We start from the raw sequence: 27,681 nt of genomic DNA, 5'->3' as shown, positions 1-27,681 counted from the left end.
TTTCATCTATATATACTATACTATCTCAATCATCTGTGTGAATCTTGACGTGAAAAAATTGCATGTTCAAATGGACAATTGTCCTTGACCATATCTTGCTATCATCATATTCTTTTTTTTTTAAAAAAAATAAACTTCTTGCCAGCCCATATTAAAACCCCGACTGCATGTCGCTTCAAATTTGATTCTTGGTTCCTGTTCTGTTTGTTTTGATCACTATTAGCACAAGAAAATTTCTTAGTTCTCCTTGATAGTTGAAATTTGTTTCCCAGGTTGTTCAATCTGTGAGTCTTGAAAAGGGGTGCATATTGAAAGGGCGTGATTGTTCCATCAATTTAGAGTGTTTTTTTTTTAAGCAGTGATCTTGAGTGTATTTTGTCATTGCACCTGAAAATGGTCCACAAGTTAAGTCAGTCGTTGCCTAGTATACTTGAGAAAATGTCCCAAGCAGTTCAATTGATGAATCTTGAACTTGTATGTGAGAGGGTGTGATTGTTCAACATTCCAAACTTGTTTTGCCTGACTTTTTCCTTTTAACTATAAGTAGTTCTAGGCTGTTCTTTACGGAATTTGTAAAGACTCGAAGCATTTTCTGCCATTGGCTATACAATCAATGGCATCATTTGTTACATCTGGAATACTGCCCTGTTTTGGTTTAAATTCAGACGTAAAGCCTCGGTTTCAAGCGAGAGTTCAAAGTTCAGCTAGTGTTGCTTTAAAACTTGGCAGGTTGAAGCCTTCAATTGAGGAAAAAAAGTGGGTCAATGATTTTGGTCCAAAAGATCTGGAACCATTGTGGGATGATGGGTATGGGACCAAGACCATAAAGGATTATTTCGATGGAGCCAAGGAGATGATTAGGCCTGATGGTGGCCCGCCCCGGTGGTTTTGCCCCATTGAGTGCGGGCAACCTTTGAAAAGTTCTCCAACTCTTCTGTTTTTGCCTGGTAACTACTGCCTTGTTCTGATAGACTTTACCTAATTTTGTTAAAAGTTTTGCAAATCAGAAGCACATATTCATACATGAACTGGCTTTTAGGTAATGAAAGTTGTTTTTCTCCTTAATGTTTGATTTAATAGGAGTATGTTGTTGGTTCAACTGAATGACTCTCTTGCAATTGATGCATGCAGGGGTTGATGGTGTTGGCTTGGGCCTAACTTTGCACCATAAAGCTCTTGGAAAGTAAGTTTTTGTTATGTCTACCTCTATAAAGGGCGGGAAAAAATAATTCTAGCTATTTTAACTTCATTGCTTATAATTAATAAGAACTGAACTCAACTAAGCCTCAATCTCAAACTCGTCTGTCAGAGTCTTTCCTCCATGGAAACCTGTTTTAGTGCAATTGAATCATTTTTCTGGCTCTTTAAAGGGGTAGGGCTTCTCCAATGTTCATTTTTCGTTCCTGTTTGAACTGCTTCAGAGTTATGGCATTCATATTTTGTATTGAAGGCAGTCAATTGCATGTTTATATCTTTGTACATGTATGATGTACAGCTACGGTCAGATAAGCTATCAAGATGTCAATTCAAGATTGTTTGCTGTGTTTTCACCTCATTTGTGAAATTTGTGTATCCATGTGTGGTTTCTGGCATTGTGTCGAAACTGTTTCTCATACACCAATGTTTCAAAAACTAGTTGCTAATCACTGTTCTTTCAGCTCTGTTATTTCATATCAGTTAATTAGATAAATGATTTCTACCTTGAAACTTTGGCAAATGCAGGGCATTTGAAGTACTATGCCTTCATATTCCAGTGTATGATCGAACGCCATTTGAAGGTCTTAGCCTTCCATAACTTCTAGATTCATCAGAGCATTTTCTTGAATTATTTATTTAGTGATTCATTTCTGTCCACAATTCAGAAAAATGGCATTTTGAAGTTATCCATAATAGTATGATTATTCATGTGAGAGTACTATTAGCTTTTCATTGGTGAAACTAAATTCTTTTATAAACCTCTGATGAATGCTAATTTTCAATAATTCATCTACAATGATGCTAATTGTAGCACTCTCCCATGGTGATCATGCTGGAATAGGTGATAGAGTTCGAAAGGTTGATGAGTGGTGACTGTTGAGCAAAACCTATTCCAAAATGGATAATCAAATAAGATAAACTAACTAAATAAAGTTTGTATGGACCTGTAAGCATTTCAATTGCTTCTGCTCTAAGAAATGGCATGCGTGACCTTCAACAATTTTTTGCCAGGACATGCATTGGCAAAGCTCCTTTATTAATAAAACATTATTATTTATCAATAACGTAACAGGATCTTATGACATGAAGGGCTGGTGAAATTTGTCGAAGAAACTGTGAGGCTCGAGCATGCTCGTAATCCTAATAAACCAATTTACCTAGTGGGGGAATCCATTGGAGGATGTCTAGCAATTGCTGTTGCTGCTCGTAATCCTAAAGTTGACCTTGTAGTAATATTAGCCAATCCAGGTCTGTTTCCAGATATGCAGTAACTTCTTTGTCTCTCGTTCTTGATGAACTTTAATTCCTTGACATTTTGTTGATCTTATCTGAGGTAGTCTGACATTTTATCCTTTTGTTTATAGCTACCTCATTTGGCAGGTCAAAGCTGCAGCCCTTTCTCCCTATTTTGGAAGCCGTGCCTAATCAGTTGCATAATGGGTTACTGTGTCTTCTTAGCGTTCTTACAGGTACATGAATGATTTCCTACCCAGATTTGTAGATAAACTGATTGGTTGGTAGTTTCTTTGCTTTTCTTTTTGTTCCGCTTCTTTGTAAAGTTTCATGGATCTCTTTGCTGTGTTTATAGTATTTACCAACATAATCATGACTCCTTTTCCAACTGTTCTGCCAATAGGAAGTGTGACTTTCTGCACTTTCAAATTGCTTTGCTAGTGCCTTTAGTGTTGCTAATTTTTTCTATTTCTTGACATCAGGTAATCCAGTTAAGATGGCAATGGTCGGTGTTGAAGATAGGCTTCCTTCTAGATTAAAAATCGGAAAACTGTATCAGAATCTCATGGCTTTGCTACATAGTCTTTCTGTAAGAAACGAACTGAGCAATGTCTAGCCTTTGTGCTCCTGACCACTTTCTTTTTTTATTGTTTTGGTTTGGTCTTATTCAGCGTTCGTTTCTTTCTTTTCTTCTCCTTTCTTTCTTTCGAGAAGAACTCATTCTTCGTTCTTTATTTCCTATTCACGTATTATGCTTTAATATTAGATTATAATAGTCCAATATAATGCACAGAATCAAGATTTTGCTATGCTGTGCGGATCTAGCACTTCTATTCAAATTAGTCAATATATTCTCCATAACCTTTTATGAAGATATCAATTAGATGCACTATTGTTTATTTTCAGGTTGTGGCTGACATCATTCCAAAGGACACTCTTGTCTGGAAGATGAAGCTGCTTAGATCAGCTGCTGATTATGCTAACTCCTGTCTTCATACTGTGAAAGCTGAAGTGTTGCTACTTGCCAGGTCTATATTCTTAGTTTGCTTTCTATAGTTTTTTGCACAATTTACTGCTGCCCCTTTTTGGATATCTATTGTTATTTTGAAAATGTCTATGGATCTGTCTGTGGTGGTTACTGTTCATAATAACCATTCATTTACGTATATACTGTTCATTAAGTTCAAAAGGTTTTGTGGGGCCGCAGCTCCCTCCAGTCCCCACCATGTCCGGCTATGTTCTCATGCCCGATTTTGTTGAGGTTCTGTATTCGAGCTGCTTTTTGAATCTGTAAATGTTGACGAAATATTATGATTGATATTATATTTATGTTGTAGTGAGAGGGATCGCCTGCTTCCTAGCAGAGATGAAGCTCTACGTCTTAAAAGCTTGTTACAGAATTGCACAGTTCGTAACTTCAAGGGCAACGGACATGCCATTTTACTGGTATGTGAGAATAAATTGGTTATCTGTGCTTGTGTGTGAATGCTTGTGCAAGGTTTCGTAATTGTTGCATGTAGCTACTTAATTCCATCTGAGATCTTTAAAATCAGATGAGCTCCTCCTGGTCACGTAAAAGATTTTAATGCCTTGTTGATTTGATGTCGCGCACAACCAATTTCTGTGTATGTGAAGAATTCATATGTTTTATACATTTCTTCTGTGATCTCATAAAGACAAGGTTAAATTCTGAAACAAAAATTCTAAAAATTGACAAAGGCAAGATGTAGCTCTTATGCTGTTGCTGTTAAGTAGTGTTCTGTCAAGTCTTCATTTGACTCCATCAAACAATTTTATTTATTCTGATAAGCCATCACATGATATAGAATATTTTCGGGAACCAGTAAGCAAAAACTGTGACCTTCTAGGTAACCTGAACTCAGTGAGAGGAACTCTAGCAACAACTTAAACATAGACTGTATTGCTGATGAAAACATCTAGAACCAAGCTATGAGGTAAGTCAGAGATGACCTCCACACATTTTGGTTTCTCAAGGAGTGTAGACAAAATCTATTGATAGGAACATCTTGGATAACAAAGATATAACTAAGAAAGCCCTGAGAGAATTTCCATGGTCAGCCTGCACTGTCTTTAAGCCACCTGATGACATTTGTCGATTAAGACTCCATGAAAGACAGAGGAACCCCTAAGGCTTTGGTTATATAGAAGGCCTTTGATGCTTTTCACTCTTTTTCTTGTCTCAAATGTTAGACTACAAGCATCTGTTGTTCCAAATCAAGCTTCCATTCTTTGATGCTATTATACTGAGATTACAAATTTATGACTGGTCTTTTGCTTCTTTTTTTTTTTTTTCCCTGTAATGGCACAGGAAGATGGTGTTGGTTTGCTCACTGCTATTAAAGGTACTAGTAAATACCGTCGTTCAAAGCGGATTGATTTTGTCTCAGACTATCTCCCACCTAGCACTTCAGAATTCAAATCGTTCTTTGAAGAAGCATATGGGTAATTGAGCTGAGCAAATCTTCATGCATAGTTTCTTAATCGACACTTCTTGCTATGAACTTGTTCTATCTTTCTTTGACAAAGATAAGACTTATGTCCACCCTCAGAAAGAGACCATAGGGACTTGACCGAGCATTCATCTGGTTAATTATACAGTAGCTAGACAGTCTTAATAACTTGAAAAAAAAATCGTTATTTGTGAATGTTAAACGTGTTGATTTACTCAGCTGATCTTTTCTATCATTCAGTCAGCTGTTTTCTCTGTAAAGATCTCTTACTGACCTCCTCTTGCTGTTTCCTGTGTATAGTTTTAAGTCTCCATGCCTCAATCTTCCCCTTCAACCTTGGTTCTGATTGCTTTCATAAAGATTTGGTTACTGCAAGAAACTTGTTTGATTGGAATCTTGAAATTTGTTCTGCAAATTATATTCTGCTATCATTGAGACTTATGTTTGATCGACAAATATGGAGTGGGTTGACTCTATAAAGGACGACATTGTTGTAAAGCCCCAGTTTAATTCTCTAAGTTTGGGCATTGTATACATGCTAGCCTGTCCAGCTTATTTCCAGTTTCAATGTTGCATTCTATGTTTCTATCATGAGTTTTCTGATAACGAAATCAAGCTGGTGTTGCAATTGCATGAAACATCAGGTTACTGCTTTATGCTGCTGGTTCCACCATGTTTTCAACTCTGGAAGATGGGAAGATAGTGAAAGGTCTTGCTGGGGTTCCAAACGAAGGTCCTGTCTTATTAGTTGGTTACCACATGCTGATGGCATTTGACATTTATCCCCTTGGCGAAGGATTCTTAAGAGAGAAGAACATTATGGTTCGTGGTTTAGGGCATCCCGACCTATTTACAGGAAAGCTGGAGGATTCATCTAATGAATTTGCTTATGCTGATTGGATTAGAGTAATGGGAACGGTAGCTGGAACCGCTAGCAATCTTTTCAAATTGCTGTCAACAAAATCACATGTGGTTCTTTATCCTGGAGGGGCTCGAGAGTCTCTGCATAACAAGGTATGGCAAGTTCCTCCTGTTCATTAAGTTTTCTTTGGAAAGGACATTTTCTTAAATTTTCTTTTCAAATATCTGCTAGATTTCATTGTTCAAAAGAGAAGACATAAAACGGCTGAAACTTTGATAATTATGTAAACATTTACACCACCATATCGCAGCTATGGTTAGTGGACCTGTAGTTCATCACCTGATGCATGCATAGTAACTTGAGATCTTGCCGCAATTAATCCTCATGATTTCAACCTCGCCACCATCAAATCGATTTTTGAGTAACTTCAAAGAAAAGAAATGCAACTATCTTGGTTGTTGATTTTTAGGTCAAGACATAGACTCTTTATCCCTTACTAGTTTGACCTCAGTTACAGTTTTAGCTATTGGAGTTGATGAATAAAGTAGTGAGGTTTAATTGAGTTTCACAGCAGGTACTGCATAATCATACGATGCATAAATTCAAATCTTTCACCTATCCAAATTTTGTTTCATGTAATCAACTTCTTTCTGGTATTAGCATTTATGCATTTTGACCTGTATTCTACTCATTTCTAAAGAGAAATACAAGTTATTGTGGCCTTTATACTGCTTTTTCAATAGTTTGGTTCCTCTCAGTTACATTTTGATTCTGCTCCAGGGTGAGGAATACAAGTTATTTTGGCCTGATCAACAAGAATTTGTGAGAACAGCAGCGAGGTTTGGAGCCACAATTGTACCATTTGGAACTGTAGGAGAAGATGATTTAACACATGTAAGCTTTTGCTTTCTTTCTTTTCCAAAAGCTTTATATGTTTTAGTTCTACATCCTGTTTCTGATGGTCCAAATATTTTTTTCTTGTTTGGTGTAAAAAGTTTGCTAACTCCTGAAATGTGCATCCTTTTTCTTTGCTGTCTCCTTTTCATAGTCTACAAGCAAAGTTTTAGGTTCATTGTGACTTCTACTTTTCTTCTCTTTTCTTTTTAATTTTGTTTTTTACTGTGGCAGCTGGTTCTGGATTATCATGACATGATGAAAATCCCTATAGTTAGCGACTATATCAGAGAGGTTAACAGTAAAGCTACAAGAATAAGGTGATTACTCTCCATGCAACAACATTTACCTGCTTCTTCCCATTAGAACGTTATATTGTTAAATGCCTCTTGGTGGATAATTCATTCAGGTCCCCTGATTTCCACATGTTCCTCTTCAAGATCTATACATGCAATGATTCCTTTGAGATGTCATGATGCTGCTCTAATGTGCCCCTTTTCTTATTAAAGTATAATATAAAACAATTCTCTGGCAATTAAGATAGTTCTTTGATGTGGAATCATAGTCTTTATTAACCAAAGAGATGAGGAGTTCAAATCCCACGATCTTGTTCTCCTTGAAAAAAGAGTCTCTGCAGGTTTCAAGCCATCAGCACATTGACATGCCATGGTTTTTCCTTACAGGGACAACAGCAAAGGGGAGGTAGCCAACCAACAAGTGTACATCCCGGGGGTTTTGCCTAAGCTACCGGGTCGGTTTTATTATCTATTCGGGAAGCCCATAAAAACGAAGGGAATGGAAGACATGCTGAGAGACAGAGAAAATGCAAACCAGTTATACTTGCACGTAAAATCTGAAGTTGAAAACAACATTGCATATCTGCTGAAGAAAAGAGAGGAGGATCCTTACAGGAGTCTCATTAACAGAACAATATACCAGGCATTACATTCTCCTTCGAGTAATGTCCCTACGTTTGATCCTTGAGCAGGATTATCCATGGGGTCAAAAGAGGAGGAGCTTCACTTTGACTGATCTATAGTTTATAACTTTTCAGTGTAAAACCTATAATTCTCACAAAGTTTCCATAAAACCTTTTATTGCTCAATAGGAAACTTACATTATTTTAACAGTTTGATGATATTAGATGTTGTTTATTATATTTTTCTATGATCAAATGTCATTTTTAGAATATAAATTCTTGCATGCAATCATACCTAATCTCATCAATTAAGTTCTAATTTATCTTATAGAATTGAGTTTTTGGTGAAAAAACAATTAACGAAAGCTTGGAGACGAAGGTAAAAGGTTTTGTGGGTGTGATAAGGCAGGACATGCCATATTCGTGGCGTTCTTTACTGTCTGGAGGTGGAAGAGACGATGAGAGCTGCGGATCTACGGCGAAGAAGAAGAGTTGCAGGTTTATAAAAACCCTCCAAGATTGCCTCTTGGTCCCAACTCTACCAGTGCAATGTGCCACACAATATTAGTTAAATTAGATTCTTCCTTTCTTTTTCCATATATGTTTGATTATGTTGTGCAAGTATTTCTGTAAAGGCAAAAGTAGTTTTTTGATACTTTTAGTATGAGAATATCAAAATTATTCACAAATATTTTTTAAAAAATATTAAATTAATATTTTTATAATTAAAAAACATTTTCAAATCTAGTGTTAAGAATTAAATGATTTGCTTAGATCTAGATCCCAATCACATGGCATTGCTTAGATGTAGATTTTATATATATATATATATATATATATATATATATATATAGGGTTAGTTGACATCTCATACCAAGATGATAATTTTAAAGATCGACACAAGTTGATTTTTGAGTTTTTTTTATGTTTTTTTATAAAAAAAAAAAAATTTTAATTTCATCCTTCAATATTTAATTTTTTTAAAATTGATCTTTGTACTTTTTATTTTATTTTATTTTGTGTAGGGTTATCTCAAACTTATACCGAAGGTCACAGGGTTAACGGGTTAGCCCTTGTTGATTAAGATCTTTTTTTTAATTTATTCTTTTTTAATTTCATCACTGCAAATATTTAATGAAAATTATGCTTTGTTATTTTTTTAGATTTTTCTTATATGCATCGGTCCCGTCTTAAGACCATGATCACGAGTTTTAAAAGTTCACACTAGTTGAATTTAATTTTTTTTAGTTCTTTTTTAAAATTGATTTTTTTTAAATTTCATCCTTCAACATTTAATTTTTTTAAAATTAATCTTCATGCTTTTTTTTCACTTTCATTTTACATTTAATTTTTTTATGATTAGCGAAACCCTATGTATTTATTTTTTTACAAAAAAAAAAAAACTAACCTTCTACAAAGCACCAGTCACATAACTAGTTATTACTAAGTTAGGCAGGGATTATTATACAATAATATTTGGCTACATATTTTGGAATTTAAGGAATGGAAATCAAGCTCAATTCTAACAGGAAACACTAAACTATGAAAGATTCACTATATTTAAAAAATATTTTCACTCCATTTTACTGTAGCAATTTTATTTTTTATTTTAATTCTCAAACTCTTTTTTATCAATAGTTTTTTTTTCCTAGCTAAATTGAAATCCAATTGCTAAGTAGGAGTGAGCAAAAATACTAAAAAACTGATTAAACTGAAAAAACTGAAAAAAAAAATAACCAATTAAAATTTTGGAAAAACCGACCCGTTCGATTCGGTTTTATAAGCTTGAAACTGAAAAAACCAAATCGAACCGAACCAAACCTGAACTGAAAAAACCGGAAAAAAAACCGAGCCAAACCGGACAAAAACCGAGTCAAATAAGAAAACCAAGCCAAAACGAAAAAACCGAGCCAAATCGGTTTTAACCGGGTTTTGTTCAAAAAAACCAAACAGAACTAAAACTGGTCGGTTTGAACCGGTTTCGGTTTGGTTTCGATTTTTTTTCAATTTGATTAATTTGTTTTTATAAAAAGAAAAACCAAACCGAGAATGATAAGCTCTATTGCTAAGAGTAGGAAGGGACATCTAAAAACAACTCAATTAATAAAATAAAATAAAACATTTTTCATGAGGAATTTGATTTAAGCAAGAAATAGCATTGAAACCGATCTCAGCAGCATCGTGCCGTCCTAGAATTGAGCAACTACAGAAAGAACTGCCAGAGCAAAGACAGCCGTAATAACAGTCACAGCCTAATTTTTAAGACCAAACAGAAACCATCTTCTTTCAAGCTATCTCTCACGTTCTTGGACTTCCTTGCTTCCCTGGAGTGCACACCACCCCCTTCAACGACAAAAAAAAAATATCTGTAAATATCTTGATATAATATTTTTTTTTTGTATTTTAAAAATATTTTAAAAAAAAAATAATTATTTTTTTTTTTTTTAGTGTTGATATAAAAAATTAATTAAAAAATATTAATTTAATATATTTTTAAATAGAAAAAACACTTAAAATATAATAGCTACCATGCTATCATAATCAAGGATGCAAAAATATGAACTTTATCTTGTCCTTTCCTCAGGAAAATCTATTGTAAGATTGCCTCTTCGTCATATCTCTACCATTGCTATCAATTTGCTCCATAGTATAATATTTTCTTCAATTGGATTCTATAACGTAAGCACGTTGCTCATACCTTCTTTTTTTAATATCTGCTTTTGATTTTTTAAGTGCAAATATTTTTGTAAATGCATGTTTAAATTTGATGCTTTTAAAAAAAAAAAAGTATTTTTTGATATTTTTGATTGTCTACACAGAAAGAAAGAGCACATAGCCCCGGCCCGACCTGCAGGTCCGCTAACGTAAAGCGAGGAGTTGAGCCTGAACTGGCGAACCGAAGGTGCTTTCGGAACCATACTTCCTACAGCTAACACGTGTCCAATCCAGCGGGAACGAGCACTCAATAGTACAGTACAATGCCAAACAGTGCCAAATAGATATTTTAAATTTTTTTTAAAATCTTTCACATCAGCATATCAAAATCATCAAAAAAAAATATTAAAAAATATTAATTTAATATTTTTTAAAATAAATATAATTTTAAAAAGTATCCCAAATTATAAAGAAAAACATCAAATTAGTATTAAAAAAAATCAAATATTAGTGTTAACACGTTATCAAACCCCAATCATTGGTTTGACAAGCCGGTAATCTTAGGAATCAAATGATTTGCTTAGCTATAGATTACAGTAGGGTGGCAATGTTTTTAAAACATATATTATAAACAAATAAATTATTTTGTATAATATGATGTAATAATTAGGTCCATAATTTGAATGGCATGGGGTGGCACGTGAGGAAGTAAAATCTGTTGTTTCAGCCCCGGTCAGCCGGGTTTTACATTAACCCGTCAGATCAAATTAAATTTTAGATTAATATAAGTATTCTAGCTAATTTATAAATATTTTAACTAATTTTATTGATTTTAAAAATAGTAACCTTAAAATAAGTCAAACTCATAAATAAATAAACTGAATTTTAAAGCTATGGGTGCGACGCGGGGAGATGGGGACTGTCCGAAAATAATGAATTTCCACGTCGGCACCTCATTAATTTAAAATAAATTTAGGACAAAAAATATATAGGCGGAGTGGTGGACAAATAAAAATACTACACAGTCCTTTGTGACAGCAAAACCATTAATCTTTTTTGACAACCACGTGGCCGCCGTCCGTCATCTAGAACTTCTTTTAACAGCTATTCTACTTTTTTTTATCCAAAGTTTATAGATTAAATAATATGTCGATTAAATAATAAATTCTTATAATCCTGTATTAAATAAAACACGCATAAATATAGGCACGCCTGCATTATATAAGTGTATAATATTTTTTAATATTAAGTATATTTAATGGTATCTAGTTAATAAGAAAATTTATAAAATTCATGTTTTTATATAAGATAGAGTAGTAAATATTAAAAAAAAATATCTGCTTATGAGTAATATTTAAGTTCTTTTTTACTTTGAGATTAAGAAGTTTATTCCACTGTGATTTTAGATTCGAATCATATGGTTACTAATATAATAGTTATTGAAGACTTATATAGTCGTTAACTTCTGAGTCCGTGAAATTAGTTGAGATACACAGAAACTAACTTAGATATCCATATTAATAATAAATTTTTTTATTAAAGTCCGAGTCCTTGCTAAGTTAAATAATTGGACTGGATGGATGAAAATCTATGATATATATATATATATATATATATATATATATATATATATATATATATATATATATATATATATATATATGCCTAAATCCTAATCATTTCCGATTTTTTAATAAAAATAAAATCAGTTTACTGGTCAAATCATGTGACACTAACTTGAAATAAAATATATTTTAAATAATTGCCATTCTTCATCAATAGCATAATGAGATTTAAAAATGGGTGAAGCTAAGGTATACTTTCCCTATGCAGGTACTGTTTATTTTTTGTATTTTAAAAAAAATTAAATTTTTTTATTTTAAATTAATATATTTTTAATATTTTCATATCATTTTAATGCGCTGATATTAAAATTAATTTTAAAAAAAATAAAAAAAATATTATTTTAATACATTTTCAAGTGAAAAATATTTGAAAAACAATTACAATCACACTCTCAAATATAGATGTAGCTAAAAAACCATTTGATATTCTATCCGAGAAATAATAACAATAATAGTTTATGTATCAAATAATATATACTTCATACAACAAATAACATTTATGCTTATTTTTTTATTCGATAATTCAAGATATTTTTAGATTATTTTATACACTGATGAATACTAATTTTTTTTAAATAATCTTAAGTTTCATATCAGTTCGATACATTTAAAGAAATTAGTATTTTTGACACAGATTATATGCATATAAAAAAATTGTATAAAAATGGGTAAAATCAACTCTAATAAAATGAAAAGAAAATCTAGAGTTTAAAATACAATCAAATACTAGGAAGAAATAAAACTAAAATAAACTATATTTATTTTAATACACTCTCAATACAATACAATAGACTGCGGTCTTACTTTACAAAAAAGTCAAATCATCATGGCGACTCTTCAACTCCGGGCAGTGACAGTTGAGCCTCATGGCCCTCATCTAGAAGTCACAGCTCACAAGTAGTGTGCCAAGCCAGAGACCGCAACATGGACGAGTAGAAACAAGAGAAGACAACATTGTTGTCATTTTCTATTATTAAGTATGTCTTTCCTAGCCCCACGTTTACTATTCGCTGGGGATTTGTCGCCATATGATAATACAAAGAATTCAATACGGGGCATGGTGTCCAAGCTACTATACATCTCAGCTTGCTTTTCTGGGGTTGCTTCAAAGAGTTTTCCAGCTTCTCTTTTATTGCTGCCTGGTAGTTGAAGTCAGTGAACCTTGAATAAGACTCTAAAATTACTCTCAAGAAGCGTGTGATTGTTTCAGTTAGAATGTTTTTGGGGATTATTTAATTTAATATTGCAGCTGGTTTTTAGTGCAGTGCTAGATTTAAGGGTCCCAGGCTTCTCAGTTGCGGCTTGGCAATTGAGAAAGGTCTCAAGGGATCTCATTTGGTGAAATCTTGAACTGGTATTTTGAATTATTTGTAAGAGGGTGTGCTTGTTTTGGAGTGACAGTCCAAGTTTTTGCTCTTTTTTAAGTTTTTCTTGCTAGTACTTGAAAAGGGTCCCAAGACAGCATACAGTTCTAATCTGTTTTTGAGGGAACTACTAGTGTCTAAACTGCCTTCCGTTGCCTGTCAAAACATGGCATCGATTTTTACTTGCAATATTTCACCTTATGTTGCATTAAATTCGGGAAATAAGCCCCGGTTCGGGGTGAGGGCTCAAAGTTTAGGTGGTGGTGATTCGACAGTATTGTCATCTGATGAGATTGTGGTAAATGGAACTTCTTTTGTTGGACCGAAAGAGAAGAATGGGGCTCTGATTGATGGAGGCAGTGGGGAGAAAGTGAAGAATGGCTCTTTGATTGATGGAGGAAAAAATGGAAGGTTAAAGCCTACAATTGAGAAAAGGTGGGTGAAAGATGCTGTTTTCAAAGATTTGGAATTATTGTGGGATGATGGCCATGGGACCAAGACTGTGAAGGATTATCTTGATGGAGCCAAGGAGATTATTAAGCCTGATGGTGGGCCACCTCGGTGGTTTTGCCCTGCTGAGTGTGGGAAACCTTTAAAAGATTCACCAGTTCTTCTGTTTTTACCTGGTAATTTTTTGCCTGTTGAGATGAACTCTCAAGTTCAAATTGAAGTACTGCAAAAAAAGGAACACTCTTGACAGATGGACCGACTTTCTAGTTGATGAGTTTCTAGCTTCCTCGAAGTTATTTTGTTCTGTAAATTTTGATTAACTATTTCATTGCTATAAAATTATGTGTTAAGGTTAGGAGATTACAGAATGATGAATTGTTTTCTGGTATTTTTTTTTGTTTTTTGCAGGGCTTGATGGTGTTGGCTTGGGACTTGCTTTGCACCATAAAGCTCTTGGGAAGTAAGTTCTTTTATTTCTACCTCCATTACAAGTATTGAAGAATGAACTTGAAATATGTGCATACCTTCTTTGAAAATTTGGGTTTTCTCTGAATATACTTTTCAAAACATTCTTTCCTGTTGCCAGAATAATTTGCCAGTTGACAGTTCACATTAAGATGGTATAGTTTCTGCTTGTCAAAGCTGCTTGAGCTACTTATGATTTTCTGCACTCGTTATTTATAACAAAGGGATTCAACTTTTAAAGAATTGTTATGGATCTTAATCTTTCAATTTCATTGTTCTATCCCGCGTAATTGAATTCTTGGGGATTCTTATTTGTTCTGTCATTTTCAGTGCGGTTAAATAAATGATTTTACATTTGATTTTTGGAAAATTGCAGGGCATTTGAAGTTCGATGCCTTCATATTCCAGTGTATGATCGAACAACATTTGAAGGTATGGTCTTTCAAGGCCTCTAAATTCATCGATCTTCCTTTTTTTTAATTATTATATAGCAATTCATTTGCATTGATAATTTAGCAAACGTTTTGAGTTGAGATTTCTTATGATAACATGACCATCCATGTGAAAATAGATTGACAACTAATTGGTAAAACGAGGTTTGTTTTATACATTACTTAAACACGTGTTTTTTTACCTTTTGATAATGCAAGGATTGCTGTATTTACTGCTTGTATGTCTCTAATTTCCAAATGCTTATTTTCTATGATTTAGGTAACACTTACACCTATTCGAATTAAAATATTTTAAAAAATATTCTGCCTTCAATCCTATTAATAAAAGCACAGGGTAGTTCATTGGATTAAGCTTATTTGGTTTAATAAAACTCTAGATATGAAAAACACTGATTAATGGTGATTATTGAGAAAAAAGCTATTGCAGAAATATTTATATGGATCTTCGGTACACTTCTTAGAAACCTCTATGGTAAGTATCTTATTTCCATTGGAGAATGGTTACACAAAAGGAGGTTTGAGAAGATAGGTTTGCTAGTCAGATCTTTGCTATCTTGGCTTCTTCACTCTTTTGCATGGATTCTTAGTGCCAGAATGAATGGCTGACTTTTTTCTAATTAAGAGTTTTAATACTTGAGCTATGAAGCTCATATCCATTATCTTTTATCTGCTAAGTTACTATGTATGAATTTATTTCTGGAAATATTCATTTGCAATGGTCCTGTATGGTTCTTCAAGTCCCTTGGCAATGTGCATGTTTGCTTGCAGATGTGATCCTCATGCTTCTTCTTCTTCTTTTTTGGTGTTCGGACATGCCAAATGTGTTTCCTTTTCTCTTAAATTAAGCTTGTTACCTATCACTACCTCACCATGATGTATTGCCTGCAGGGCTGGTGAAAATTGTTGAGGAAACTGTGAGGCTTGAGCATGCTTCATCTCCAAATAAGCCTATTTATCTAGTGGGGGAGTCCTTTGGAGCATGTCTAGCACTTGCTGTTGCTGCCCGTAATCCTAAAATTGACCTCGTACTTATACTAGTTAACCCAGGTGAGTTTGCAGTATTTTGTTCTATACATACTGCTAATAACTTTCTGATTCAAGATCTTTGGATGATAACCTAAGAGGTAGTCTGACGTCCCTAGCATTTTATTTTAGCTACATCATTTAGCAGGTCACAGCTTCCTTTACTCCCTATTTTGGAGGCCTTGCCTGATGGATTACACGATGTATTTCCCTATCTTGTTGGCTTTGTTACCGGTACAAATTCTGTAGCTTTTTTACAGTTACTTTCTGCTTCTTCTTTTTTCCTTGTTTGTTTGTCATGGAATCATTTCTTTATCTTGTTGTTTGATTGTTCTTTTTTGTGACTTCAGGTAATCCAGTAAAGATGGCAATGGCCAATATCGAATACAAGCTTCCTCCTAGACTACAATTTCAACAATTGTATCACAATCTTACTGCTTTGCTACCTTCTGTTTCTGTAAGAAACATGAACACTGCTTAGCTTTTGCACTTTTTTCCCTTGTGTTTTGTTTTGTCTGGTCTTATTTGCACCCTTCTTCCCAGCTAGTTACTGTTATGAATAGCTAAATTAAGAAACACTATAAATATAAAGCAGTAGACTTTCTTGTATTTTATTGTGTGATATAGAATAGAAAAATACACTTATTCAGTATTTAAGGTCATATGATATTATTTTCCTCCCTAGTCCCTAACCAAGATCAATAGTAGTCTGGATAGAAGTTATGCTCTTAGTAATAGTGGGCAAGATGGTAGTGTTTATGAAAGCTTGTTTGGGCCAATTTATAAGATTATGATAAGGAACAAAATGACAGTCAAATGAACTTTCTGTTGGGTTGTGTGAAATGTCGAACTGCTTAATTGTCAGAAAGGGTTAACTGAAATAATGATCTGCATTTTGGTAATCTTATCAATTATGTAAAAGGGTCAGTTGTTGAAGTAATATCTGAGTAAGAAACAGGACACTGTCTTTAAGGGGATAAACGCATCAATAGATGAAATTTCATATTATCATTTGAAGCTATTGTATGATTAGGTAAATATATCATTTTTTTTCATTATTAAGGGAAAGTTCTTTGTGAAATTTATTGGTTTGATTCATTTACTTGGATAGGAATGGTTATTAAAACACTAAAAAAATGCTCTAGATCTAACCTATTATTTTGATATCCAAAGAAGGTTGTGTAATATCTTCGACTTGCATATAATAACTAATGTTGAATCTTGCCAGTCCTCTCTAATATACAAATTTTAGTTTGTGCAATGGTTATCTGTGGGTGTCTAATTCACCATGTCCTAGTAATTCCCTTAATCTTTCTGGAAGATATTAGGTAGCTGCAATATGCTTTGTTCTCTCACTGTGATCATAATAACTCTACTTATCATGTTTTACTCAGCATGTGGCAATCACATGCTAATTATTCTCAAGTATTCCCACCAGTTTTCAATGATTCACCATGCTTGCTTTGGTGATCCAAGTTAATTACAGTATCAAGATGCTAACATAGCTACACACGCACACACCAACAATACATTCTCCTCATGTGCCTCTGGTTTGTTTTCTGGCCAATCCTTTCTTTAGATTTATTTTAACTTCTAGTATTGTTTGTTATGTTCATTCCAGGTTTTGTCTGATATCATTCCAAAGGAGACTCTTATTTGGAGATTGAAACTGCTTAAATCCGCTGCTGCTTATGCTAATTCCCGACTTCATGCTGTAAAAGCTGAAGTGCTAGTTCTTGCCAGGTTTTTATTCTCACTACAGTTAATGCGATTCCTTTACACAATTTCTGTTCATAAGTTGTTGCCTCTCTTTTCATTGTTTATCTTATGTTATCTGAATGGTCCTTGACCGTCTCTGCTAATTGTTACTGCATCAAGATTATCACTGATAATGCTACTTCTGTAATTACTGTGCTATGTTACATTTTTTTTTTTTTCTATTTCAAGAGGGAAAATAGTAATTTGAGCCTTGCTTGACCTATAGAAAGCATGGAATCTCAGAACAAAATTTTCTGCAGCTTTTGTAAATATATAGAGCCTGGCATATGAAAGAGAATCAAGCATGCTGCATTTATTTTCCTTGTTGTAGCTCTCTCTCTGAAGCCCATAACTAGTGGATACTTTGCTTCATAAGCATCTATACGCGGGACTTTAACATATATGAACAAAGTTGCCCTTTCCCATGCGTTGGTGAAATCCTGCAGGTTCTGCACATTTATGTGCCTAGTTACCTCTAGACCCCGTGATGCCTTTGAATACTCAACAAATTATTTGCCTAGTTACCTGTAAACCCATGATGCCTTTGAATATGCTGTAACTTGCAATGAACTTCTATGTGATATTAATGACTGTAACACATCTATGATTTGCAATAAACTATCCAAATATTTGTGTTTGGATGATGTATTTATGTCTTGTAGGAAAGGAGCATTTCTTTGGTCAAGTTTTTCTTCTCATGACTGATTTCTTTTGAGATTCCATATGTGACTTACTCTCAAATTGGTTAATATTGATGGATGTTGAAGATAGTGCTGTATTTGTATTGCAGTGGAAATGATAACTTGCTTCCTAGTAAAGATGAAGCTCACCGTCTTAAAAGTTCATTAAAGAACTGCAAAGTTCGTTTCTTCAAGGACAATGGGCATTCCATGCTAATGGTAAGTGAAAAAAAGTGGTGTATCCTTGTGTCTAGAATAAGTAGGGTAACTGTGTAGGTAAGTCTGTATCTTAAATGTTTTTATGCTTCTCATAGACACCTTTTGAGCTCTTTCAAATTAACAGGCTTCTGATCACAAAAATTTTTGAATGACTTTCTAATTGTAAATAAAACACGTTCATGTATCATCATATTAATTGACCGGTTCATTATTGGTTTGAGGATCTGTATCATCATTTTAAATGACCCTACTCTGTGTTCTGTTTACCGTCTATCATGTATGCTAGATTCAATGATTCCATTGATGAGGTAGTTCTTGGAGTGAAAGCCCATACCATCATTTCCTGTAACTCCTCAACCTTGGTTTTCTGAAAAGAGGTCAATCTTGTGAAACCAGTGTTTAGAAACTTAGTACCCCACCAAAATAAACATTTATTGCATCCATAAATTGTAAATTTTGATGCCCTGTGCAGTGAAGCTTTATTTCCTTAATGCTAATTCATTTTTGGAAGACAAACATGACTTCTTCTTTTCATTTCATTTGCAGGAAGATGGTCTTAATTTGCTTACAATTATCAAAGGTACTTGCAAATACCGTCGCTCAAGGAGGCTTGATTTAGTCTCTGACTTTCTGCCACCTAGCATGTCTGAATTCAAATGTGCATTTGATGAAGTGACTGGGTAAGTCAGCTGAGCAATTTGTTATCTGCAGTTCTTGGATGTATGACTAACACTTTGTGCTTAGAATGATATGACATGGAGACTTGACCCTGGTCAAGCCAGAGCATTCATTGTTATTCATACATGGTCCAGGCTTCTAAATAATATAGTGAAAATTTTGACTTACATTTCCCAATCTTCTCTGTCTATCCATTAGCCATTTGCTCTGTATGGGCGTCGCTGTTCACTCTCCATTTCTTCATCTTCTTTCCCTTTCGTTTTCTTTTCTGCTGGTGGGGTTACACAACAAGAGAAACAACCCTGCCATCAATAACCCCTCCCATCCCAAGTGTAAGCCTGGTGTGTCTGGTTGATAGTGGCATTCTCTCCTCTCTCTTTCCTCTTAATCTTCTCGATTAGAAATTCCATTAAACATTGATGCATACTAGCACAAAGCTGTTAATGTTGATAAATTGCTGCTTTATTCTGTTATTTCACATTAAGTTTAAGCAACAAAAAATGATAATAAAATTCTCTTGTAGTTCCAGCAACCAGACAAACGATGTCCTCTCTTCATGAGTAGATCCCTAAGAAAATTATATTGAAGCAGACAACAACCCTAAAGTTGTTTGAAAATATACCACATATGTTGCATGATTTATGAATTATATGAATTAAGCTGACTGGAAAGGAGCTTGGTCTAAATCCTAGGCTTAGTTCTCACAGTTCGGGCTTCCCTGCAGACCAGCCTGAACAACTTTTTTTATGTTGCATCTCACGCCCTAAAAGTTTGTCTAGGTGTGGCTCAAGCTGATCGTATTATAATCATGTGATTTCCAGGTTGTTCCGCTTAGCTACTTGCGCAGCTGTGTTCTCCACTCTGGATGATGGCAAGATAGTGAAAGGTCTTGCTGGGGTTCCAGATGAAGGTCCTGTCTTATTTATTGGCTACCACATGCTGATGGGACTTGAAATTTATTCTCTTGTAGATGAATTCTTGAGAGAGAAGAATATTATGGTTCGTGGCGTAGCGCACCCTGACCTATTTTCAGAGATTATGGAGGGTTCATCTACTGAATTTTCTGTATCTGATTGGATGAAAGTAATGGGTGCGGTACCTGTCACAGGAAGCAATCTTTTCAAATTACTTTCAAAAAAATCGCATGTGCTTCTTTATCCTGGAGGTCAACGAGAGGCTCTGCATTACAAGGTATGCCAACTGTTGAGTTCCTTGTTTTCATTTCAACAAGTTCTTTTTAAAATCTAAAAATCATACATTCTAGAAGTTTCGTAATTTTGTATGGTGAATATCTTCTTCATTTCAATTTTTAAAACAAGCAATAACATGAAGATGTAGTGTCAGTTTTGGGAACCATCTAAAATATTTGCAGTCTAAATGTGTAAGTACTCTTTGCCCAACTCACAATGGCTTCCACCTGGTCAGCACTGCCTAGACCTCTGACCACCTTCAAAGGCACTAGCTAAGTCACCTCCATACTTTTCTCTGGAATACTGTGAAATTGGACAACTCTGAACCTTCCTCCTGTGCGAAGACATCACACGGATCAAAACACAATGCCTTATTTGGTCTTTTTAAATATTGCGTTATATTTTCCCAAATGTTTGTGACCTCTTTAGTCTCGTGCTTCTTTAATTTGCAGGGTGAAGCATACAAGTTAATTTGGCCTGATCAACCTGAATTTGTGAGAATGGCAGCAAGGTTTGGGGCCACAATTGTACCATTTGGAACTGTAGGAGAAGATGATATAGCAGAAGTAAGCTTTGAATTTTATTTACATCAGTTTCTTATATATATAAATATTAGTCCACGAGCCTTCTTTTGATGGTTGAAACATTTTTATCAGTTCAGTACATGACATTGCAAAATCTTTCAATATACGCATCTTTCTATATTCAAATTATTGTTGGGGAAGGAATAAATAACTGGTTTTAGCTATCTTTATTTTCATAGCAGTGTTACTTTCACAATCTGTTTCTCTAAGATCTCCCTCTACTCCTGATGAACCATTTAGTTTCCTCTCACCATGAAACCCTATAAAATATTGTTTTCTTTCTTTTCCAGACTTGGCTTTGAAATATATGGTCATCATGAAAAGATTTCCTTTTTCTGTGTTGCAGTTGGCTCTAGATTACCATGACTTGATGAAAATCCCGATACTTAATGACTTCGCCAGAGACCTTATGAGCAAAAGTTCTAGAGTGAGGTGATTAACATTTTCCTTGTAAATCATGCAATGATAGTTACTTCCTTGTAATTGAAAGTAGCCTAAGGTGCTGCTGTTTTTTCATTGCTTCCGCGTTGACTATGATCTGAATCTGATCACAGGGACGAAAGTAAAGGGGAGGTAGCCAGTACAGATTTATTCATCCCTGGGCTTTTACCTAAGATACCTGGCCGCTTTTATTTTCTGTTTGGGAAGCCCATAAAAACAAAGGGAATGAAAGAGATGCTGGAAGACAAAGAAAATGCAAAACAATTGTACTTGCATGTAAAATCTGAAGTCCAAAACAGTATCGCCTACTTGTTGAAGAAGCGAGAAGAGGATCCCTATAGGAGTATCATTGACAGAACTATATATCGTGCATTCTATTCTCCTTTGCCTGAAGTTCCAGCATTTGACCCTTAGAAAATATAAAGACAGGGCACTCGGCAGACTTGAAATTTTTACCGCCATCAATGCTTTAAGCTGATTTATGTATAGAAACAAGTGCAAGTGTGAAGCATATGGTGCTCTTTTCCAGGTTCTGATAGTTGACAAATAGCAGAAGGAAACAAAAAGGAGGGGGGGGGGTAATAAAGCAAGATTTAGTTTTTATTGTTTACTCAGTATTGCAGTCTCAGACATTCTTTGTGCAGAATTGGTAGACTGTAATGTAATATAGAAAATGTCAATCGATTCTCTCTCTTTGTAGATACACTACATTCCGTTACATTCTATGAAACTTTACATCACTGTCCATACCAGTTTTATGGATGGAATCAATGACATAAAGGGTGAGCAATGACAATTTTTCATTTCTAACTATCCAGATTGTGTTTATGTGATGTTGGTGGCATTCAGACTACTGACAGTAGCTGATGAAAAAATGATGATACTGTGACAATTTGGACATTTTAGAGACAAAATTGGACAATCTGCACTTACGAGGTGATCATTTTCTTAACACTTGTCTTGTGATTCTCGTTACCTGGTACAACACCACCTAAAATGATATTAAAGAAAGACCATTCAGTTCTTTGTGATTTGCAACTCTTAACAAATTAAACTTACCCACAGAATCAGCCATGGCAGGTTCCCATTTAAACTCATTGGTTGGTGGTGCAAACAATGGTTTCGTGTTTTTCTCTGTTTCACGTGAAAAAAGTTTCGAAGTTAAACAAACTATGTTCTTTCATGCGCGTGCGGAAATCATCATAAAATCTAAGCAGGGAGACACACAATGTTCTATATTGAATTGTTTGGAAAAAAATTATTTTTACATCAAAATAATTTAAAAATATAAAAATAAATTATTTTTAAAAATAAATATTGTCTTGTGAAACGTTTAACGCAAATTCCAATTGTCTCTTGTCAACTGCGAAAGCAAATGTTCCTGCATTATGCTTTCACAAGCAAACGTGCATGTCAGGAAGACATTAGTTGGAAAGCTAGCATTCTCTTTTTACAAGAGTATGTTTAGTGGTGTGATAAGATTTATTTGTTAAAGTGTTTTTTTTTTATGAAATATATTAAAATAATATTTTTTCTTCTAACTTTTAAATTTTATTTTTTACATAGCACATCAAAATTTAAAAAATTAATTTAGAAAAAAAAATTAAATTTTTTAAAAAACACGTTTTTCCACACTCCCAGAATAATGACGAGGGAATAGCAATTTTCAGCGGAGTCGAAGAATGAACCTCCTACTTTTCCTTGTTGCGTAGATATTCAGAATACTGCACAAGTTGGAGAAAATTAAGAAGACAAGTTTGTCTGAAATTGAAACTAGAGCAGGACTTCAATGGTCTTGCGAGTAATGGAGGTCGCAGTCCAGGATGAGCAGAATGCGATTCTTCAGACTTTTATTTAGCGGTAAAGGAGAAGAGGCCTGAGGGGGTGGGGATTCCTGTTGTGGAGCATGGACATTTTTAATATCGTGGTGTTCATTGTTATTCCATATGTCCAGAAAACATGGTGAAAAACCAAAGTTGGAGAAGCTTTCTGTGATGCGGCCTGAAGGGAAGACTAGGAAGGCATAAAACGTGAAGGGCTTGAGAGAATCCTTCACGAGATGCTTTTCTCACACAAAAAAAATAAAAGTTCGAATAATTTTGTTAAAAAACTATTCTGGAAATAACCTACCATTGGTATTCAGCCAATCTATGTTGAAAAGAAAAGAAAACCCTGAATTTTTTGAAGAATTCATATACGTTAGAGATCCCCAGAATCTCCTGCATCACTTTGTTCAGTCCCGTCAATAATTAGTAAAGGAAAACATTGGAGGCTTCTAGCTGTAGCTCCTGTGCCTCAGTTTCAATTTCGTTCAAGTTGTGGATATTGCCATTTTTAGGGTAGAATCTAGACTTCCCAAGTCTCTGTCTCACCAGAAGTCTGTTCTTTCCTCTTTCTTGGTTGCTGATTAAAATGGTTTACAACTATATATTTCACAGGCAGGCAAAGCAAAAGTGATTCTCTTATCCTTTTTCTTTCTCCTTTATTCTTGTTTGGGGACACCATATATTCTGCAATCTTCGTCCTCAAGGAGCACCCTCCTATCAAAACAACTTTTCCCATGAGAAAGCATCGGAGTTCACTCTCATGAAATGCTTAGAATATGATTCTGCAGCAAGTTTCTTGGTGGATTGAACTTCAAGGGAATCTCAAAGTGCAAAGAAAAAGACAGCATAGGATCCTCTTACTCATTGTACAGGTGAACCTTACATCACTCATTTGAACAGGAGAGCCCAGATTTTCTATAAAAGAAGAAGTTCTAACACCTTTCATATGCAAGAAAAGGAATCCAAGTGCTTGAGCTTAGAGTCTTTTAAGGGAAGAAGTTCCTACACAAAGCTGAGTGATGGCCGGGATTGGTTACTCATATAGGGGCTACTCCAGCTACGATCCACCCAGCTCTGATGATTATGGTAGCAAAACAGGCTATGTTCCTGATCATGTGTGCCGACCAGTCATCATTGATGCTGATGGGAGGAAAAGGCCTATAATTTCTTACCGTGTTGATCAAAATGCAGATCACTATGTTACAAAAACTGAGACGTATTATCAACAGCATGTTCATCCACCTATGGAGTATGAAGACAAGGAGGTCCCTCGCTGGTCAGAGGAATATCATGGAGCTGAGAATAAGTTCCGTAGGCCTCTGGCTTCAGCTGATGGTCGCCCTCAAAAAGTAGAGGAATTCATCACCAAAGTGCAAATTGAGGCTAGCCGACCCAAGGAATATGCTCCTTGGGATGCTTCATATCAGCGCCAGACCCCAAAATCCACAGGCTATGATGGCTACACTGATGGCTACGATGAGCGCAATGGTTTCAGCAACAAAGACTTGCTTAAGCCCAGCGGTAATGCACATCGAAATGACAACAACTATGATGATTATTACCGCAAACAAGGTAGCAACATGGAACCAACCATGAACACCAGTGGTGGGTGGGCAAGGCCGAGTCATTCAACATGGGCTGCACCACCCAATGCTCCCCTCTCTGGAGCAACAAATGATATCAGTGCAGCTGTGGGATTACTGAGAGAAGTTGCAAAACCTTCTGTCTCTACTTCTCCACCATCCCGGTATAGAGATCCAACCTATGCAAATACCATTGACAGCAAGGAAGCTGCAAGGCGATATGGCAACTTCAATTTTTCATCCAGGCCATATGCAAGAGATGATAGTTACACATCAACCATTGACAGCAGAGAGGCTGCAAGGAAATATAGAGGCTCAGCAGTGTGAAATCCAAATCCAGAATGATTAACTATGTCTATGAGCAATTGGTCAGGCCATCTACAGCTTCCTGAGATGACTTCACAAGTTTCTTGGGGCTGCAGGCTTATTATCCACTCTACAAGTACTTACTTTATCTTCCATTTACCAAGTATACCTATCTGGTGTTGCAGTCAGGTTGTCCTATATATGTGTTTGATGTCTCCTATATCACTACTTCAATAAGGCTTCTCTCTAAGCATTTGCAATATATTAATGTACAATTTCCTGTTCTATTTAAAGTGTTTTTCACTGATTTCTTCTGCATCTATAAACATTGTTTTGCTGGAAAACACGTAACAAAAGACTATCGAATTACTCTTTGCAGCTTCAAGCATTGTTAGTCTTCTGTAAAAAAATAACCCAGAAAAAACCCGATTACTTTGGGTTATTGCTTGCTGAAGGGACAATTCACGTTGTTGCAGAGTGCTAAAGTGCAGAGCAGTTAACTGCCTTGAGCTTTGGTGGCGCGGCCGAACCTAATTAGAAAGAACAAGAAAACAAAAAGAAAAAGGAAAAGGGCAGAAACAAGAACCCTACACGCCTGTCATTTCTCAGTTATTATCCTCTCCATATATCCGCTAGTAAAAAAAGATTGGAATGGCTTAAATATGCCTGTAACCGGCCCCAAGCAGAAAATGAAGACTGAATCTAAAGCATATAGGAAAATAAAGCTAAAAACCCAAAATTAAACACAGAAAAATAACAAAACTTGATAAACAGCATCCATCGAGCTTAATTTGAAGGTCTTACCGACCTCAACCGGCATAGCAGGCTGGCCCGGTTATCGAATATGATTTATAGAATCTCTTGATAATAAAAATCATGACTATATCCGTTTGAACATGTACATTTGATTTATAAAACTTGTTTGATAAGGTTTTCACGTAGTACAGTTGCAAGAAATCTTTATCCAGGTGTACAGAACCTCTAGCATCATTTGCTTAGGTGGGAGCATAACTAGATAATTAATTACCTTTAGAAAAAGCAAATCGCATATACTCTTTGCCTTCCACATTCATCTTCTTCTTTACCTTTCACTGTTATTGACCACCCAAAGCTTATTCAATCGCATAAAAAACAAGTCAAGGAGTGTGTGCAATATGAGCCCGCTTCTAACCCAGAACAATGGGTAGGCGTGCGAGGGCTTACAAAGTTAGGCTCGAGTGTGCTAGCAATGTGAGTCTGCCACGCTAATGATTTTCTTTAAGAGAAACAAAAAATCAAATGTATTTGATCAAACAACACCCAAAAAAATTGCGATCAAATATTTTATTAAAAAATAGCATTGATGATTGTATAGAAAAAACACTTTCTAATATAATAAAAAAGACCATGATCTTATAATAAAAAATTGAAAATTCAATAGTACCTTATAATTTTCTTTATTTGAACTTATTGACGATAATATATGTGAGAAAAAAAACAAAACAAGCTAGACACGCCTAACCCGTTAGAAAGAGGCATGACTTGTGTGTAGGCATTTTTTTTTTTTTTTATCAATGACATGTTAAACATCTTTAAATTAAAAATAATATAAATAATGTTTTGTTTGTTGTTCAAGATTTTGATCATTCTCTGGTTACCAGAAAATCAAAGTATGAGCATTTTATCAAAAAAAATTATTTTTCAACCCGTTTTTTTTATCTAAAAATACTTAAAAGACAATCTATAGACCCTAATAAACTCATCTATAGCATAAAAAATCCTAAAATGGTTTTTAAAAAAATACTTAATCCAACCTAAATCCTAAAAGCTTTCTTCCCCATATTTACTCTCTTCGGCAAGATTACGGCAAAGAAAACTTATATATAATTTCTCTCATCGATTGAAACTCATTAACAACAAAATCTATTGTTTATGCGTGGAAGCTCTCAAGGTAGAAAAATGAAGTGAAATTTTCCTACCAACTACCTTTGTTATATTTTGGGACAAATTAGAAAATTAAGATACAAAATAAAAAAAATAGTGAAACAATATATTTTTAAATATTATAATTTTGAATCGTGAATTTAAATGATGTTGTAGTTCAGAAATATAATATTTATATAAATATTTCGGTTATGAAGAATTACATTAACAAGATTTTAATTGATATAATGATTTATAGTTGTGATATTAATTAAATTCTGAAATAATTTTATATTTTATTATTTGAAAACCTACATGTGTAGAAAATAAAAATTCAATAGCTATATAATAAAGTTTGCTAGGTGTTGAATGGATATAAAGAGGTGACAAATGCATCTCACTTGTTTGATATGATTCGCCACGTTTCATGTCATGGAAGTCAAGTATTTTGGAAATGATATTGCAACTTCGAAGCTTAGTCATGACTCATGACTGGAGTTAGTTTTTGTTTTTTTTTAAAGCATGAAATGTTTAAATATTATTTTTTAAAATCTAATAATTATTTTGTTGCATTTAAAAATAACAATATTTAATAAATATCACATTTCATAAGTATATAAAAATATACTATTTCATAAAATACTTACTAAATGGTGATATAAATTAGTGTCAATTTTTTTTTTAAAAAAAAAAACATATCTTGGCTTTCTTAAAAACGTTCAAGTTGTTTTACCTCATTGAAGTTATTGCACGACTCATGTATTCAACTTTAATGGCCGAATTCTATCCCTTGCCAGTGACTTTACTGTTGCCTGTTTTGACACCAGAGCTGATCTCATACTGTAGGTGATATGAATCTATCTGTGTATAAATCATTTATCAATTAAACAGATAATCGGCCTCA

The 27,681-nt window shown here is 34.5% G+C and overlaps 3 protein-coding genes across 3 annotated transcripts; all 3 read left to right on the top strand.

Annotated features, from left to right (window-relative positions):
* The first annotated feature begins 613 nt into the window (after nucleotides 1–613).
* Nucleotides 614–7,865, top strand: LOC7473918 (phytyl ester synthase 1, chloroplastic-like). The gene is made up of 13 exons (XM_052446377.1): nucleotides 614–947; nucleotides 1,132–1,183; nucleotides 1,723–1,778; nucleotides 2,287–2,445; nucleotides 2,562–2,666; nucleotides 2,913–3,019; nucleotides 3,337–3,458; nucleotides 3,768–3,876; nucleotides 4,760–4,893; nucleotides 5,546–5,915; nucleotides 6,544–6,657; nucleotides 6,892–6,977; nucleotides 7,341–7,865. The coding sequence occupies exons 1-13, from the start codon at nucleotides 614–616 to the stop codon at nucleotides 7,639–7,641; spliced, it is 2,049 nt and encodes a 682-aa protein (XP_052302337.1). The 3' UTR covers nucleotides 7,642–7,865.
* A 4,805-nt stretch (nucleotides 7,866–12,670) lies between these two features.
* On the top strand, nucleotides 12,671–21,973 carry LOC7473916 (phytyl ester synthase 1, chloroplastic). Its single transcript, XM_024583244.2, has 13 exons — nucleotides 12,671–13,846; nucleotides 14,079–14,130; nucleotides 14,512–14,567; nucleotides 15,476–15,634; nucleotides 15,743–15,844; nucleotides 15,961–16,067; nucleotides 17,232–17,353; nucleotides 18,159–18,267; nucleotides 18,814–18,947; nucleotides 19,767–20,136; nucleotides 20,588–20,701; nucleotides 21,066–21,151; nucleotides 21,274–21,973. Exons 1-13 carry the CDS (start codon nucleotides 13,387–13,389, stop codon nucleotides 21,572–21,574), a joined length of 2,172 nt encoding a protein of 723 aa, XP_024439012.2. The 5' UTR covers nucleotides 12,671–13,386; the 3' UTR covers nucleotides 21,575–21,973.
* A 1,753-nt stretch (nucleotides 21,974–23,726) lies between these two features.
* Nucleotides 23,727–25,182, top strand: LOC7473915 (uncharacterized). Its single transcript, XM_002319567.4, has one exon. The coding sequence runs from the start codon at nucleotides 24,006–24,008 to the stop codon at nucleotides 24,894–24,896; it is 891 nt and encodes a 296-aa protein (XP_002319603.4). The 5' UTR covers nucleotides 23,727–24,005; the 3' UTR covers nucleotides 24,897–25,182.
* The last annotated feature ends 2,499 nt before the right edge of the window (nucleotides 25,183–27,681 follow it).

The sequence above is a fragment of the Populus trichocarpa genome, chromosome 13, assembly GCF_000002775.5.
Source record: "Populus trichocarpa isolate Nisqually-1 chromosome 13, P.trichocarpa_v4.1, whole genome shotgun sequence".
Lineage (NCBI taxonomy): Eukaryota > Viridiplantae > Streptophyta > Magnoliopsida > Malpighiales > Salicaceae > Populus > Populus trichocarpa.
The sequence above is the reverse complement of the archived record's forward strand: the minus strand, read 5'-3'. Positions and strand labels throughout refer to the sequence as shown.

What these genes read in the sequence shown, in the direction of transcription:
- LOC7473918 (XM_052446377.1), top strand. Translation starts at nt 614, where the DNA reads ATGGCATCATTTGTTACATCTGGAATACTGCCCTGTTTTGGTTTAAAT. An exon ending in CTTTGCTACATAGTCTTTCT is followed by an intron (nt 3,020 to 3,336) that starts GTAAGAAACGAA and finishes GTTTATTTTCAG; the next exon opens with GTTGTGGCTGACATCATTCC. An exon ending in AGTAAAGCTACAAGAATAAG is followed by an intron (nt 6,978 to 7,340) that starts GTGATTACTCTC and finishes TTTTCCTTACAG; the next exon opens with GGACAACAGCAAAGGGGAGG.
- LOC7473916 (XM_024583244.2), top strand. Translation starts at nt 13,387, where the DNA reads ATGGCATCGATTTTTACTTGCAATATTTCACCTTATGTTGCATTAAAT. An exon ending in AGTTCTTCTGTTTTTACCTG is followed by an intron (nt 13,847 to 14,078) that starts GTAATTTTTTGC and finishes TGTTTTTTGCAG; the next exon opens with GGCTTGATGGTGTTGGCTTG. An exon ending in AGCAAAAGTTCTAGAGTGAG is followed by an intron (nt 21,152 to 21,273) that starts GTGATTAACATT and finishes ATCTGATCACAG; the next exon opens with GGACGAAAGTAAAGGGGAGG.
- LOC7473915 (XM_002319567.4), top strand. Translation starts at nt 24,006, where the DNA reads ATGGCCGGGATTGGTTACTCATATAGGGGCTACTCCAGCTACGATCCA.